The sequence below is a fragment of the Harpia harpyja genome, chromosome 1 (assembly GCF_026419915.1).
Source record: "Harpia harpyja isolate bHarHar1 chromosome 1, bHarHar1 primary haplotype, whole genome shotgun sequence".
Lineage (NCBI taxonomy): Eukaryota > Metazoa > Chordata > Aves > Accipitriformes > Accipitridae > Harpia > Harpia harpyja.
Genome location: NC_068940.1, coordinates 60,195,576 through 60,209,629, shown reverse-complemented (window position 1 = coordinate 60,209,629; position 14,054 = coordinate 60,195,576). Strand labels below are relative to the sequence as shown.

Here is a 14,054-nt window from a genome sequence, read left to right as displayed (position 1 = left end):
TAAGTTTCAAAGCTTCAAAGTTAATTTCCTGAAAACCTCTTTTTTCCATTACATGTTGAACTGAGAAAACTTTGTTAACCAACAGGGAAAATATTCAGCAGTCTGATAGTCATGACTAATTTTATCAAGAAATTTATAAATTATGAGTTTGGCTTCTGGCAAAACGGGGTGAGAAAAAGTCTAAGTGGAATCAGCTATATGAATGGGTTGGGGTTTTTTTCGCTTTTTTTTTTTCTTGGCAATTTGCTTCTCAGAGTGTAGCAGGCATGCTCCAATGAAATGTTTGCATAAATCAGCATATAAAGATGATGACATTTAGTCACAATTAATTTCCTGCTCATCATCATCACACTCATTAATTAAGCTTTAGGTTTGCCTATATAAAGAGAAGAATGCTGGTATGGTAGATTCCAGTATCTCACTTTACAAACCAAAAAATAAATATTCCCATGTGTTCTTTTCAGATAAAAATGTGCAATCTCAATGCTTGGTGGTAACTTGCCATGCAGTTATACAGCTATTCCCTCACAAAACATACATATGTGTTGTTACAAGCATATCCACAAAACATGTAATTTTCAAACCAGAATTCTACTTTGTGGGGAATTTGGGGGAATGCAGAGGGGAGACAAGTACTCAAGAGACATTGCTGGCTGGTTGGCACCTGGGAATTAAGCTGAGATTCCTCAGATAAAATTTGGGCTAAAATAAATTGAATAGGAAGTCTCTAATAGACTTCAAGTCTTCTACTGACTTCCAGTGTTAATCTCTATTTTCCACTACCATTAACAACCTGAGTCACTGAAGCAGAGACGAAGTACTTCTCCACAAAAGTATATAAAATCCCAAGCTACCTGACAAGGTTATCGAAGACTAGATGCCCCGTTTCGCTTTGAAAAGGCATCATATTAACTGTAAGTGCTAATTAGTTCTTCAGCAACCAGCCTTCTCATGGGGTCCTGTTGAGGAAGGGTTCCCTGTTCAGACCCGAAGCTGTCCAGCATTACAGCTTTTGTACACGAATCAGGAGCAAGTACGGAAGTCAAGCACTCTTTAAGAAGGATAACAACGGCATTTAGTCCATGTTAAGCCTGTAATTCAATACCAATACTTTCTAATCAATACACTACTTCACAGCAGTAGCTGACAGAGCTAAACTGATAGGATCTGCTCAGCTAACATACATTTAAACCTAAATAGAAACATTTCACTGGAGTTTATCTTCAGTACTGAAGACCCACGGAGGCAATGAACTGTAACATAACTAGAGACAATGGAAAAGATCACTGAAGAAAAGCACCATTAATATACTGAAAGATGTAAATAAAATCAGCAATGCCACGCAGATCTCAGTGCATGAGACCTGTATAATTAATCTAATTTCTCTTACAGGTAATCACAGCATTATCTTCTTTAAAACAGCTAGAACAGTACAGTGGTGTTACTTTCCCTCATTATGGGCCGTCTGGTTTAGCATCACGGTAGACACTGTATTTATTTCCTGCCTCAGAGTAAGTATAGCTATGTGTCAAGACAGAATCAGAAGATGAGGAGGACCTTGTTACACAGGGTCCTATGTACCTAACTTGCAATGCAGAAAATGCTCTGTTTCCTTATTCACTGGGCTGCAAACCACTGAAGAAACATTTATGATCTACTAATGCCATCACAGTTTACTATGATACTATTGTAGAACTTTGAGGCCCTCAGAATGGCTCTAAAAGAGCATAAATCTGCAACTGTTGAGACACGAGAAAACACTGTATTACCATAGAGTTCACATGCATTACCCTGATGAGCAGAGAAGTGACTATGAAGTCTCCTACTCCACTTCTGGGTTTCATTCCAGGTGCAAAATCATAAAAGCGGGGGGCAGGGGAACCAAAAAACCCACACCACTGAACATGACAAAAATTAGACTGTGTTACGGGTTTCATTTTTTGTAAGTACGTTGCCAAGATATTATGAGTCAAAACACCTGAAAGATATTCAGCTATCCTGCCACTGAAGAATATTCTTGCCTTGTATAAATTCTTTGCATTCTGAAAGTATATCAGCTTATTCATCCACTTAGGATATTAATCGTCTTGCAAAAAACTATACTGGTTGCTGGTCTGCCCATTAATAATCAGGCCTTCCAGCTATGCCTTTGAAAAGGAAAGTTGAAATAAAATTGAAATAGATGCTATGGCATGACACAGAGCTCTCAAGAAGACTTTCTATGTGACTACATCAAAAGGTGTTGTAATTTATTTTGAGGCTTGAACAAATAATGTCTCCCTCTTTTCCCTCCCAAATACCCACGTTCCAATGAGTGCTGCTGACAGCATTTGGCAGACCTGTTTCAGTGCTTTGACCTGAAACCAGAAACACAAATCTCAAGCACACTGTTAACAGGTTAAGTGAGATAAAATGCCAGTCCTCAAGCATACAGAGAAGATTTTAGGCTAAAAATTTCAAGATGAAAAAGTTACTTCCACAAAAATCTCTGACCTTCAGGTCTGCACCTAAATAGTCTGATGACAGCTTTTTTTTTTTAAATGAAGTTCCAATAGACAGTCATGTAAGAGAAGCTCCCTCCACGTAGACACATTATAGCTGAAGTAGAAGTTGCCTCTGTTCACCTGTCACTATGTAAACAACCCCATTTAATTATTTTCTAAAAGCTACTTACAGGTACAGAAAAGATTATATGAAAGGTCTGAGGCTAAAACTTCAGACTGAACTTCTTGACAAAAATCTCTCAAATATCCTAGAATTCCAGAGTTAATTATTCTGTTGGGACTATGTAATCTTAAACAACAAATAGCTTCCAGGTCTCAGTTAATTGTCAGGCATGCCACCATCTCTCAGTATCCAGAGTTCCTGCAGAGTTTAACAAGTCTCCTAGCTGATTTTCAGAAGCTATTTTAAAACAGTTCTTTCCTGAAATCAGAAAGCAGAGTATACACCTATGCCATGCACCATTGTAACCTGACATGAGTCAGGATCTTGCTTGAACACTCTTGTCTACAATCTCATGTCATTACAGTCAAGACAAGGAAACACCAAAGTTTACAAACTATTGTCCACTCTGGTCTGCAGAGTCCCAGAGGGCCTGTTTATCTTCCCAGCACTACCTTTTCACAGGTATTTCCTTTCCCCAGAAGAAGCTTCTGGGGACAGTTGTGACTTTTTGTTTACATTCCCTCTTCCCCTCCAAATTTCCTTTGAATTCCACTTTACACTTTACTTAATACACACATTTTGTCAAGACCTTTTCCATTAATCAGCAATAATGAAATTTATTCACATCGCCTAAGCTAGACAAATAAGAAAGCAAAGGAGAACATAAAACACAGAAGCAAAAAAGGCAACAAAAAAAAATTCAAATCAATTTTCTAGCACTATACCAAAGAGATATTTAAAAAAAAAAAAAAAAAGAGAGAGAAAAAAGTTATGAGCACTGTAGTCAAACAACACAGAATCAAATAAAGTAGCATCTATTTTTCTCCTTACCACTACACTGATCATCATTTAACCAAGATAAAAAAATCAAGTTCTCGGTAGGAATCTGCATGAAGGGAAAGTTAAGACATCCACTGTTCACACAAGGGTCTCTGATTTTAGATGATCACAGAATTTAAGACTCTCTACAAATAAAAAAACCCACAAACCAACAAACTATGCAGCAGGATATTACGACAACCTCATCAACTAAAAATGAGGAGACATTTATATTATGACTACATATTGCCTCTGAACTGTAACAGCTTTTTCAGGCTAGAATGCGAAAACAGACCTTTAAAGCTTTTATAATTTTGAAAAAGTGCACATTTGTACAATCATACCTATTTCCACATAGCGGTTTGGAAGGTCACGCATTTCACTGGCATGCCGTTCTTTTACTGAGCAAATCTAGGAACAGAGATTTGGATCATTTTATGATGAACAAACTGTAATTCCTAAAATGATACTAACTTTTCCCCGAAACTCCTTTTCTTACTGAGGCATTCTCAGACATGCATTTCTGTATTTTGAAAAACACAGGCTGTAAAACACTGACAATGCATCACTGAAGAAGAAAACCAGACAGGAAAGTTGTAGCTGTAGTCCACAGCCTTATAAATAAGCTGGGAGAGGAGAAGGAAGATGGAACACAGGAGAGAAATCTGAAAACATCTGCCCACTAGGACTTCTTCATAGTAGTATATATGTGAATTTGGTTTTGGTATCTTCTCACACTTTGCATCTCATTACCTTACAATTTCAGTAAGAATATGCTATTGCAACTCCCAATAACAGGGAGAGAGTATGTACATATAAAGAAATGCAAATACCCAAATGTTGTGAAGCATGCACGATACAAGGGAGAAGACAGATGCCAAACTTAGGACAAACCTCCTCATTTGTAAAACTCTAAGTTTAATGCTCCAAAAGCGTTTTACATTTCACCTACCTCACTTTACCCTCCTTTTCCATCTACTCCTACCGAGCGCTTTTAATTTCCCACTGTGCAGTGATGTAGCAGTCTGTTATTAGAAAACAGCTAACACGCTTCTAACAAACTCATGTCAGGTGCTGGTCTGAGCAAATCATAGTCAGTCTGCAGCACACAAGTTCTAAATGCTAGTACCCTGCTGAAAGCAGAACAAAACCCCAAGCAGCCTGTCCCCCCACGTCTTTTTTTTTCTGTGGTTGATCGAAATCATGTGGCTGTTCTAGCAGTCACAACCTCCTCAGCCCCCAAGACAATCCCCTCCAAAAATACTTTATGGTAAGTTGTTCTTCCTTAATGCTAATCAAAAGAAATGAATTCAACAGCCCACTAAAAGCTTTCAAAAGAGGAAATCTCTCCAAGGCACAGAGAAGTGTCCCTGAGGATTACATTCGCTGTGTGCTCACACACAGAGATCTGTCTGACCGCTGGGTGTCTATCACTCCTTCTCCTCATGAGGGTCAGTCCAATGACATTTCTACGGCAGCAGGAGTTCTGCACACTGTAGTCAAACCAAATTCTATTTTTTTCGATTGTCTTTGCTTTTCAGAAATAATCCTCTGTTTGTCTGTGATAACAGCAAGCATTTATTACAAAGACAGGTAATTGCACCTTTACTGAATTTCCCCAGCCAATAATCAGCGTTAAATTATCCTTCCAGCAAAGGCTGCAGGGATACATATCCGGGCGAAGGCTTATGTCATCTCGAGGCACATTGGTAATTCTTTGCTTGGAGATCATGTCAAGTATCTTCACGCCCTGAAAGTTTAAATACAAGAGAACTTTATTCAGTATGACAAACTCCTACTCACCACATCCCATATTATTTTGTACGCTAAGGCAGTCATAGCAGTTTATGGCATAAATTTCAGGGTAGGCTGAGTGTGCCAACAGAAAAAGCTGTTGATACAAAGACCCATCTAACCCAGGGGGAGACAGAAGGAACAAAGGGATTAGAGTAAGTTAGATATTTTAAATTCACATGTCAAATGAAAAGATATAATAAGTGAATGAGTGACAGATTAGCAACTCCAGTTGTGAACTAGTTCAGATTCTTGGGCTGGTGCTACTACTGGAGAAATGAAAATATCCCAGCTCTTCCACAACAGCCCCTGTAGAGAAGCAGAAATTTCCACCTCGGAAAAAGAAAAGGGGGGAAGCAACAGCTCATTAAGATAAATGAAGCCAATCTGTACTTCTCCAGAAATGCATTTCTACTCTTACATTAAAACAGAAAAGCAAGCACATTTAAATGATGCTTGGTTTTGTATGTTGTGATTTTTCACTGCCTCCTAAGGGAACCCCCTAAACTAATAGAACAAGAATTTTAAAGAAAGGAAGCTTAAAGTAATTTGGGGGGGGGGGAAGAGTCATTAATCAGATTTTTCCATGCCATTTAGACAAGGTGAGCTATAACCTTTCCAATAGCAAAATAGAGATTAATTTCATGTTAAGTAATGACTTGTTCTTAGCGATTTAAAACCAAAAGTCCCCAAAATGAAACAAAGCATTTTAGTACATATTTCTTTTCTGCTCAGTGAGCTTAAAGAACAACTCCCATGATCACAGAAAAGGGGATGGAAGGGACCTTGAAAGGTCAGCGTCCAGGATGCCATTCCACGTCAGGATTTTTCTATTGACAAAACTGATTTAAAAGATTCCCCTGCCTGTTTCTGTTCCCGCCCCGCACCATGAGTTTCTATGTCACCAGCTGTACAGATTCAACTGTTTGCAAGTCAAAGAGTCTAAACATGGGGGTCATAATCTAAGCCAGGTTTAGCCTTTTTTTGTTTGTTTGTTTGTTTTTGTTTTTAAATCACAAGGAGCAGTAAGTGGTATGGAGGTAGGCTGGCTTCTTTTTTTCAGTGATCTTTGTCACTGAACAGCTGTAAGCATGGAGCATACTTATTGGCATCTCTTCGGTTAACAGTCATCAAGGTTTCAGAAAAAAACTTGCACATAGCACCTGCAACGTATGGAGCCCAGATCTCTGGGTAACATAAACAAGGAGTTTATGCTTTGTGTTTTCTAAGCTCATCTGATAAAATGTGCAGTCTTGCTTGAACTGCATTTTAATAAAGTTGTCTTTTATTAATCTTACCACTTTGTCTTCAAGGATGATTTTCAGATAAAAGTGACCCATATCACACGTTCTGTTTTTCTACAAGGCAGCAAATCCTATATGAGATAGACTAGCTTATGTTTAAAGTGCCTTTCAAACCAATAGCGTAGAATCCCCTGTAGTTATAAGTATGCCATTTGCATCATGAACTGAAAGGACTTCCAGAGTCAACTTCCTATCATGAAAGAGCCTAAAACCTGTTCAAATAGGAGTTAGGCAGCCAAATGCCTCTAAGGATTTGGTCCTCAGGTGTCTCAGTTTGTAAAACTTACACTCTTGGCCATGGAGGAAGGAGAAGAGGGCACAGCAGCAAACATGGGTTACCTGAGCATCTGAAAAGCAGAATTAGACCTTGCCTAAATAACCTGAGAATATCCAATGTCTAACGAGGTCACATACAGCGTGCCAAAACAAAAAAGGCGTAAGAAAATAAAAACTGGGTAACCCCGCACAGACAGTAAGAAGCAAGGCTATAAAAGATTTTATCTGACTTTGAAAGAAAAAAATGAAACACAAAACCTTGCTAGAGGATGGAGAAATTTTTAAAAAGGTAAAGGGGGAAGGGAAAGGCCAATAACCAAATTTATTAATCTTTTGGAGGGCAAGTGTCATTTCAATTTTCATTGAAAGATAGGCCCTGACCATGGCTTTTTGTCTCTGACAGATGGCTCTCAACATTTTATTAGTATTCTCTGTTCTGATGTGGCACATCATCTCTAGGGATAGCTCTCCTCAACTGTCCTACCCATTCCCAGCAGATTCACCTAGAATATGTACTTTAATTTTATGGCTCTGAAAAGAACAAAACCTTCAAAAAAGCTAATGTTACGTCGACCAAGCACTCACTGAAGTTTCAATTCTAATGCAGCTATTAAAGGGGAGCAAATAAACAAAAGTCCATCTCTAATAATTTCATATCAAACTGGTTTTGAAATGAATAAAAGAACAATGACTTTAAAATATTTTAATAAATGCTTACCTTCAGGAGGGAAAAACAATAGAAGGAAAAAAAGCTAGTGTTCCAGAAGTACTTTCACCACATATTTTAAAATAAGACTTTGGAATGTAGACATGATACACACTTAAAAACATATCCCTCACTGCTGAGCTTTAAAACATAGACCTTGACCCATCAATTAGATATACAGTGATAGGTGAAATGCAACACTCAGCATGAAAGCAATGGTTCCCTTTAAAATATGAATTACACTTAGAACAAAAAAGGCCTATTTTCTCCTAAGTCTAGCCTTTTCTAGTGGCCTACCAAAATAAGAAATTATTACTATCATTTTTTTTATAATCTGCAACATTAGAAGTGCATATAACGTCACTTCAGTACAAATTACAAAATCCAGACAGGTTTGGGGTTTTATCTGGGGGGGGGTGGCAAGTGGTGGAGATGTTCTATTATTTTTATAAAGAGTTACATTGGTATTCCTTTGCCAGACAGTTTACTTCAATAAATTGCACTGCTCAAAACTCTGCTATACAATAGTGTACAGTAGTGACCATCCCCAACAGTGGTATGTAGAGCCACTTTTCTTAATTTCTTCAGAAGTGGCAACCATATAGAGAACACTAACTCGCCAGCAGGAAAATCCAGAAGAAACGTCCACCAAGAAATGGGATCTAAAACATATCTTTCAAAGCCTTTTATACTCGATTCTTCAAATGTACCATTTTTCAGTGGAATATTTTGGCAATTAACATCAAAACATTTCAAATATCAGGTATTTTTGTTCATGTAACAGAGGTGACAAATACTTACCATATTATTGGCCCAAGCAATTAAGTGTCCTCTCCATTTCACATTTCTTATGTTTCCTTCCCCTTCATGTAAAACTGAAGGCTTCCATCTATTCATCCAGCCTCTCTCATATAACAGCAACTATGAAGAAGTACAAGAAATATTTCTGTGACATGGTGCTGTATATAAACATGGGAGGTAGTTTTTGCTTCATTATTCCTTACTCTGCTTGGATTCAAGGGCAAGGAAAAATACACACCTATCACAAAACAAAAGCAAATACAATCAAACATTTTCATATAGTACATATACATTGAGAATCTTGTATACTACAGCATTCAAGTTACTTTAATAATAATAGTAATAAGCAGACCTTCCATCAAGTTTCTCCAAAGAACGGTAAGCATAATTATTTCCATTTTAAGGATAAAGAAAGTAAGCCATTTGAGAACCTAAGCCTACAGGATTAGTGACAATGCTTTAGAAAGCTGGTAAAGAAACCAGGCCACCTCACACCTATCCACTGATCTCCTGATAAGCTCCTTCTTCCCTCTAAAACACAGGTAGTCAAAGAAAACTGTTGAAGACCCCCAAGCCTGTGATCTTTTGCTTGGCTCCATGTGGAACTACACAGCCTTCCACAGGGCTCTAGAGATTCTGTGTGTTAGTCCCACACATGCAAACTGCACTGGACCACAAGTACTGCTGATTATAAAATTTGTGTGATTGGGAATCCTGGATTTTGCAAATAAGGAAAGTATTTTAGAGTATCTAAATGCATAGGAGATGTTATGAAATGCTTTGCAGCAGCAAAGAAAAACCCAACTACATGCAGACAGTTTGCACAACAGTCCAGCTCTTTTACTGGTTCCTGTATAGTTTCAGGAAGTTATCTGATAGGATTATAACGTGGAATCACTTTGAGCATTGCAAAGTGCAGTGCTTGGAGGGATACCTAAGTAAGAAGCTAAGGCATCTACGAAGATCATACTCTAAGGTACCAGTCCTGCCAACTTTTGCATGAGCACACCCACATACAGACACATGCTCAACCTGAACCCGAGCTCACACGAGTGCACCATGACCATTAAGAGGTGTAAAACTGCTACCTACAAGGACTTTTACCATGCTAAAACCTAAATCAAGTACCTATGTTGCTAATATTTCCTACCTAAGATCGAGCTGTACATGCTTTTTTATACATGGTTTCCCGTATTTGCACAAATATGTCAAATGATAAGACACTAGTTGTTTAAAGTAACATCTTTTAACAAAATAAGGGATTTTTAACGGCAATTACACAGACTGCCTCTCTCTCCTAAAGCCACAAGATGGCACCAGAAGACAAGTATTTTGTCCAAAAGTTTAAAGCGGTCACTATCTAGGAAAGTCATTCTATCAGAAACTTTTGCGTGAAGCATGCTGCAGACATCAAACCTCTCACTCAAGCGTATCTTGCCACTTCAGCCCCACCCAAAATGCCTGTGTGTCCTTCACATACCTCACATGAAGGCCCACCTTTTAGACAGTCTAGGGTTTTTTTTTCCACCTATGAAAAAATACCCAGTAAAACTCTTACAGAACACGCTATTTTACAGCAACCAAGGCAAGACACTGAAAGCAGTGTAAAATCTACACTCGTAAGGCAGTGCCATACAGAGGGATTTCCAGTAGCAGGCTGGAAGGTGGATGTGAAACAGGGGAGCAACCCTCAGCCCAAACTAATTAGCTCCACTCAGAAGCTGAGGATATCATTAAAAACTAAGTGCTGTGCAGATCCAGACTTGAAAATTACTTTTTTCCTAGTTCACAAACTCCTAAGGAGAGGCTCAGTGGAAAAAGAACTGTCACTTGGATGCTTTTTTCAATACTGTCCAATAAAGACAGCAGCAAAATACATAGTATTTTCATCTGGACTTACTGGACAAGGCTGCAAAAATTTATGTGGATGATGTCAAAGGTTAAAACTGGTTGATGTCAACTATATTAACTGAACTTTGAATCTTTTCTGCTTGTGACTGAATCGTGATTTAAGTTTATTACACACAAGGTCCAGAGTGAGCTTGGAATGACACTTTGCAGCTATTTTGTAACTGTTCATGGCTTGTGAACATCATGCTTTTTCATGACTCTCTACCTGAGTAAGAAACTGCAAAGAAAATAAATGACCTGAGGAAGAACTGGTGAGGAGAAAAGAAAATTTAAAAAAATCCTGCTTCAGTCTATGCTCAAGTTTAAGCACATGCTTAATTAAATTCTCAGACCAAGGCAGTAGAAGACAACAGTCTGATATTGCCTGTAATAAAGATGTGTCCTGGCTTCAGCTGGGATAGAGTTAACTGTCTTCCTAGTAGCTGGTACGGTGCTATGTTTTGAGTTCAGTATGAGAAGAATGTTGATAACACTGATGTTTTCAGTTGTTGCTCAGTAGTGTTTAGACTAATGTCAAGGATTTTTCAGCTTCTCGTGCCCAGCTGGAGGGGCACAAGAAGTTGGCACAGGACACAGCCAGGGCACCTGACCCAAAGTGGCCAACGGGGTATTCCATACCATGTGGCGTCCCATCTAGTATAGGAACAGGGAAGTGGGGGCAGGGATTCGCCGCTTGGGGACTGGCTGGGTGTCGGTCGGCGGGTGGTGAGAAATTGCACTGCGCATCATTTGTACATTCCAATCCTTTTATTATTACTGTTGTCATTTTATTAGTGTTATCATCATCATCATCATTATTAGTTTCTTCTTTTCTGTTCTATTAAACCGTTCTTATCTCAACCCACGGGTTTTACTTCTTTTCCTGATTTTCTCCACCATCTCACTGGGTGGGGGGGAGTGAGTGAGCGGCTGCGTGGTGCTTAGTTGCTGGCTGGGGTTAAACCACGACAAGATGGAAAGTGAATCTGAATCACTGCAGCACCCAGAATTCCCTGTTTCATATCAGTAAGTGCAATAGGTCCAACACTGAAGCCCAAGGATACGCAACATTGTGGCTTCAAAAAAAAAAAATTTTAATCTCAAAACATGCTTTACTAATTTACCTTCAGTGCAATTATCTGCATTTTATTAATATACATAATGTGATTTATTTATTATTTCTTACAGCAATGACACCTGGAAACTGAGTTACTGAACCCAGAACTTTGCTATGCATTTTTAAACTGCTATCCACTGTATGCATCTCTCTCAAAATAAGCAGCCTAATTTATTTCTTAGTCTTCCTTTCTGTCTTCACATTGAAATGTTTATTGCACCAGAAAGCCATTTAAAACTTCAAGAGAAGCCAGACACATAACAAAAATCCACTGTTTCTGGAGGGGTTCCTCCTACCACTGCCCTCTCTTTTTGGTAGGGGAAAAATATTTTAGGGTTTTATTTCCCATAAATCCCATATTTTGGCAGTCAGCATTCACAGTACTTATATTTCAACCGCAGCCACAAAAATCACTTTCTTGCATTCTCTGCAATACAGTTTATATTCTCCCCTTTTTGATTTGCTCTGGTAAATCTTTCTAGTCCTTTGTTACAATACAGTAGTGCTTAGAACACACTTCCAACATCTCTTGCATATACTGCAACATGATAATATAGCTAAAATAAAATAAACTTTGACTTCAAGGGTCCCCACTCACACTCCTTCATAGTATATTGCAATCTTCTGATAGTTCACTACTTACTATTTTGCGAGTCATCTTAACTGCTTATACTTGTGCATTCGATCATTAAGAAAACTGACACACTGAAATGCATGAGACAAGAGGACAGTGCAGGACACTTTTTGGTTTTAAAAACAAGTGGACATAATTCTCTTGAATAAGTGAATACATCTTTCTGTATTTTTCACTACCAAGAGAATAACAGCCTCCAAAAAGAGCTCAAAACTCTATTTCAGAGTGCATCTGCTAAAGAGAATAGACTAGTGTATTGGTTTTGTGTGGCAAGGTTTTGGTAGCGGGTGGGGTTACAGGGGTGGCTTCTGTAAGAAGCTGCTGGAAGCTTCCCCTGTGTTCGACAGAGCCCATACCAGCCGGCTCTAAGACAGACCCGCCGCCGGCCAAGGCCAAGCCAATCAGCGATAGTGGTAACGCCTCTGTGATAACATTTTTAAGAAGGAAAAAAAGTTGGGACGGCGGTATTCGGCAGCCGGAGAGAGGAGTGAGAACATGTAAGAGAAACAACCCTGCGGACACCAAGGTCAGTGAAGAAGGAGGGGGAGGAGATGCTCCAGGCGCCGGAGCAGAGATTCCCCTGCAGCCCGTGGTGAAGACCATGGTGAGGCAGGCTGTCCCCCTGCAGTCCATGGAGGTCCACAGTGGAGCAGATATCCACCTGCAGCCCGTGGAGGACCCCACGCCGGAGCAGGTGGGTTCCCGAAGGAGGCTGTGACCCCGTGGGAACCCCGCGCTGGAGCAGGCTCCTGGCAGGACCTGCGGATCTGTGGAGAGAGGAGCCCACAGAGCAGGTTTTCTGGCAGGACTTGTGACCCCGTGGGGGGCTCACGCTGGAGCAGTCTGTGCCTGAAGGACTGCACACTGTGGAAAGGACCCATGCTGGAGCAGTTCGTGAAGAACTGCAGCCCGTGGGAAGGACCCACGTTGGAGAAGTTCGTGGAGGACTGTCTCCCGTGGGTGGGACCCCACGCTGGAGCAGGGGAAGAGTGTGATGAGTCCTCCCCCTGAGGAGGATGAAGCGGCAGAAAATAACGTGTGATGAACTGACCGTAAACCCCATCCCCGTCCCCCTGTGCCGCTGGGGGGGGGGTGGTAGAGAATCCGGGAGTGAAGTTGTGCCCGGGAAGAAGGGAGGGGTGGAGGGAAGGTGTTCTGAGATTTGGTTTTATTTCTCATTACCCTACTCCGGTTGATTTGTAATAAATCAAGTTAATTTTTCCCCAAACTGAGTCTGTTTTGCCCGTGACGGTAATTGGTGAGTGATCTCTCCTATCCTTATCTCGACCCACAAGCTCTTTGTTATATTTTCTCTCCCCTGTCCAGTTGAGAAGGAGGGGGAGTGATAGAACAGCTCTGGTGGGCACCTGGCATCCAGCCAGGGTTAACCCATCACAGTCTTTTTGGTGGAGAATGCGGGCAAGTGAGGAATTTGAGATAAGGATAGTAACTGAGAGAGGTAACGGGCAAAACATGGACTGAACGCAGCTAGAGAGTTAAGAGCTGCATGACGAGCGGGGAATTTTTATTGTTGTAATTGTGGTGAAGGGACGAGGGGTGGATTGTGTGTAAATTGTCCACTTTTTGTCGGTTTTGTGATGATATTATTTTGATTTTGGTGTGGGGAATTCTTTTTTGTTGATGTGAGTGAAGATTTTGTGTGATGAATGTAGATTTTAATGATAGTTCTTAAAAATGTGATGCACAGAGGCGAGGGGTGGAATGTATTGGTTTTGTGTGGCAAGGTTTTGGTAGCGGGTGGGGTTACAGGGGTGGCTTCTGTAAGAAGCTGCTGGAAGCTTCCCCTGTGTTCGACAGAGCCCATACCAGCCGGCTCTAAGACAGACCCGCCGCCGGCCAAGGCCGAGCCAATCAGCAATAGTGGTAACGCCTCTGTGATAACATTTTTAAGAAGGAAAAAAAGTTGGGACGGCGGTATTCGGCAGCCGGAGAGAGGAGTGAGAACATGTAAGAGAAACAACCCTGCGGACACCAAGGTCAGTGAAGAAGGAGGGGGAGGAGATGCTCCAGGCGCCGGAGCAGAGA

The 14,054-nt window shown here is 40.3% G+C and overlaps 1 protein-coding gene across 5 annotated transcripts in view; it reads right to left on the bottom strand.

Moving 5' to 3' along the window:
• VPS41 (VPS41 subunit of HOPS complex) overlaps positions 1 to 14,054 on the bottom strand; it is a 121,251-nt gene that overhangs the window by 50,207 nt on the left and 56,990 nt on the right. For all 5 annotated transcript variants that reach the window (XM_052796178.1, XM_052796187.1, XM_052796168.1 and 2 more), the window contains exons 8-10: positions 8,368 to 8,487; positions 5,090 to 5,236; positions 3,831 to 3,897 (exon numbers count right to left, since the gene is read on the bottom strand). In XM_052796178.1, the coding sequence (XP_052652138.1) occupies positions 3,831 to 3,897; positions 5,090 to 5,236; positions 8,368 to 8,487 (334 nt within the window). The remainder of the gene's footprint in view (positions 1 to 3,830; positions 3,898 to 5,089; positions 5,237 to 8,367; positions 8,488 to 14,054) is intronic.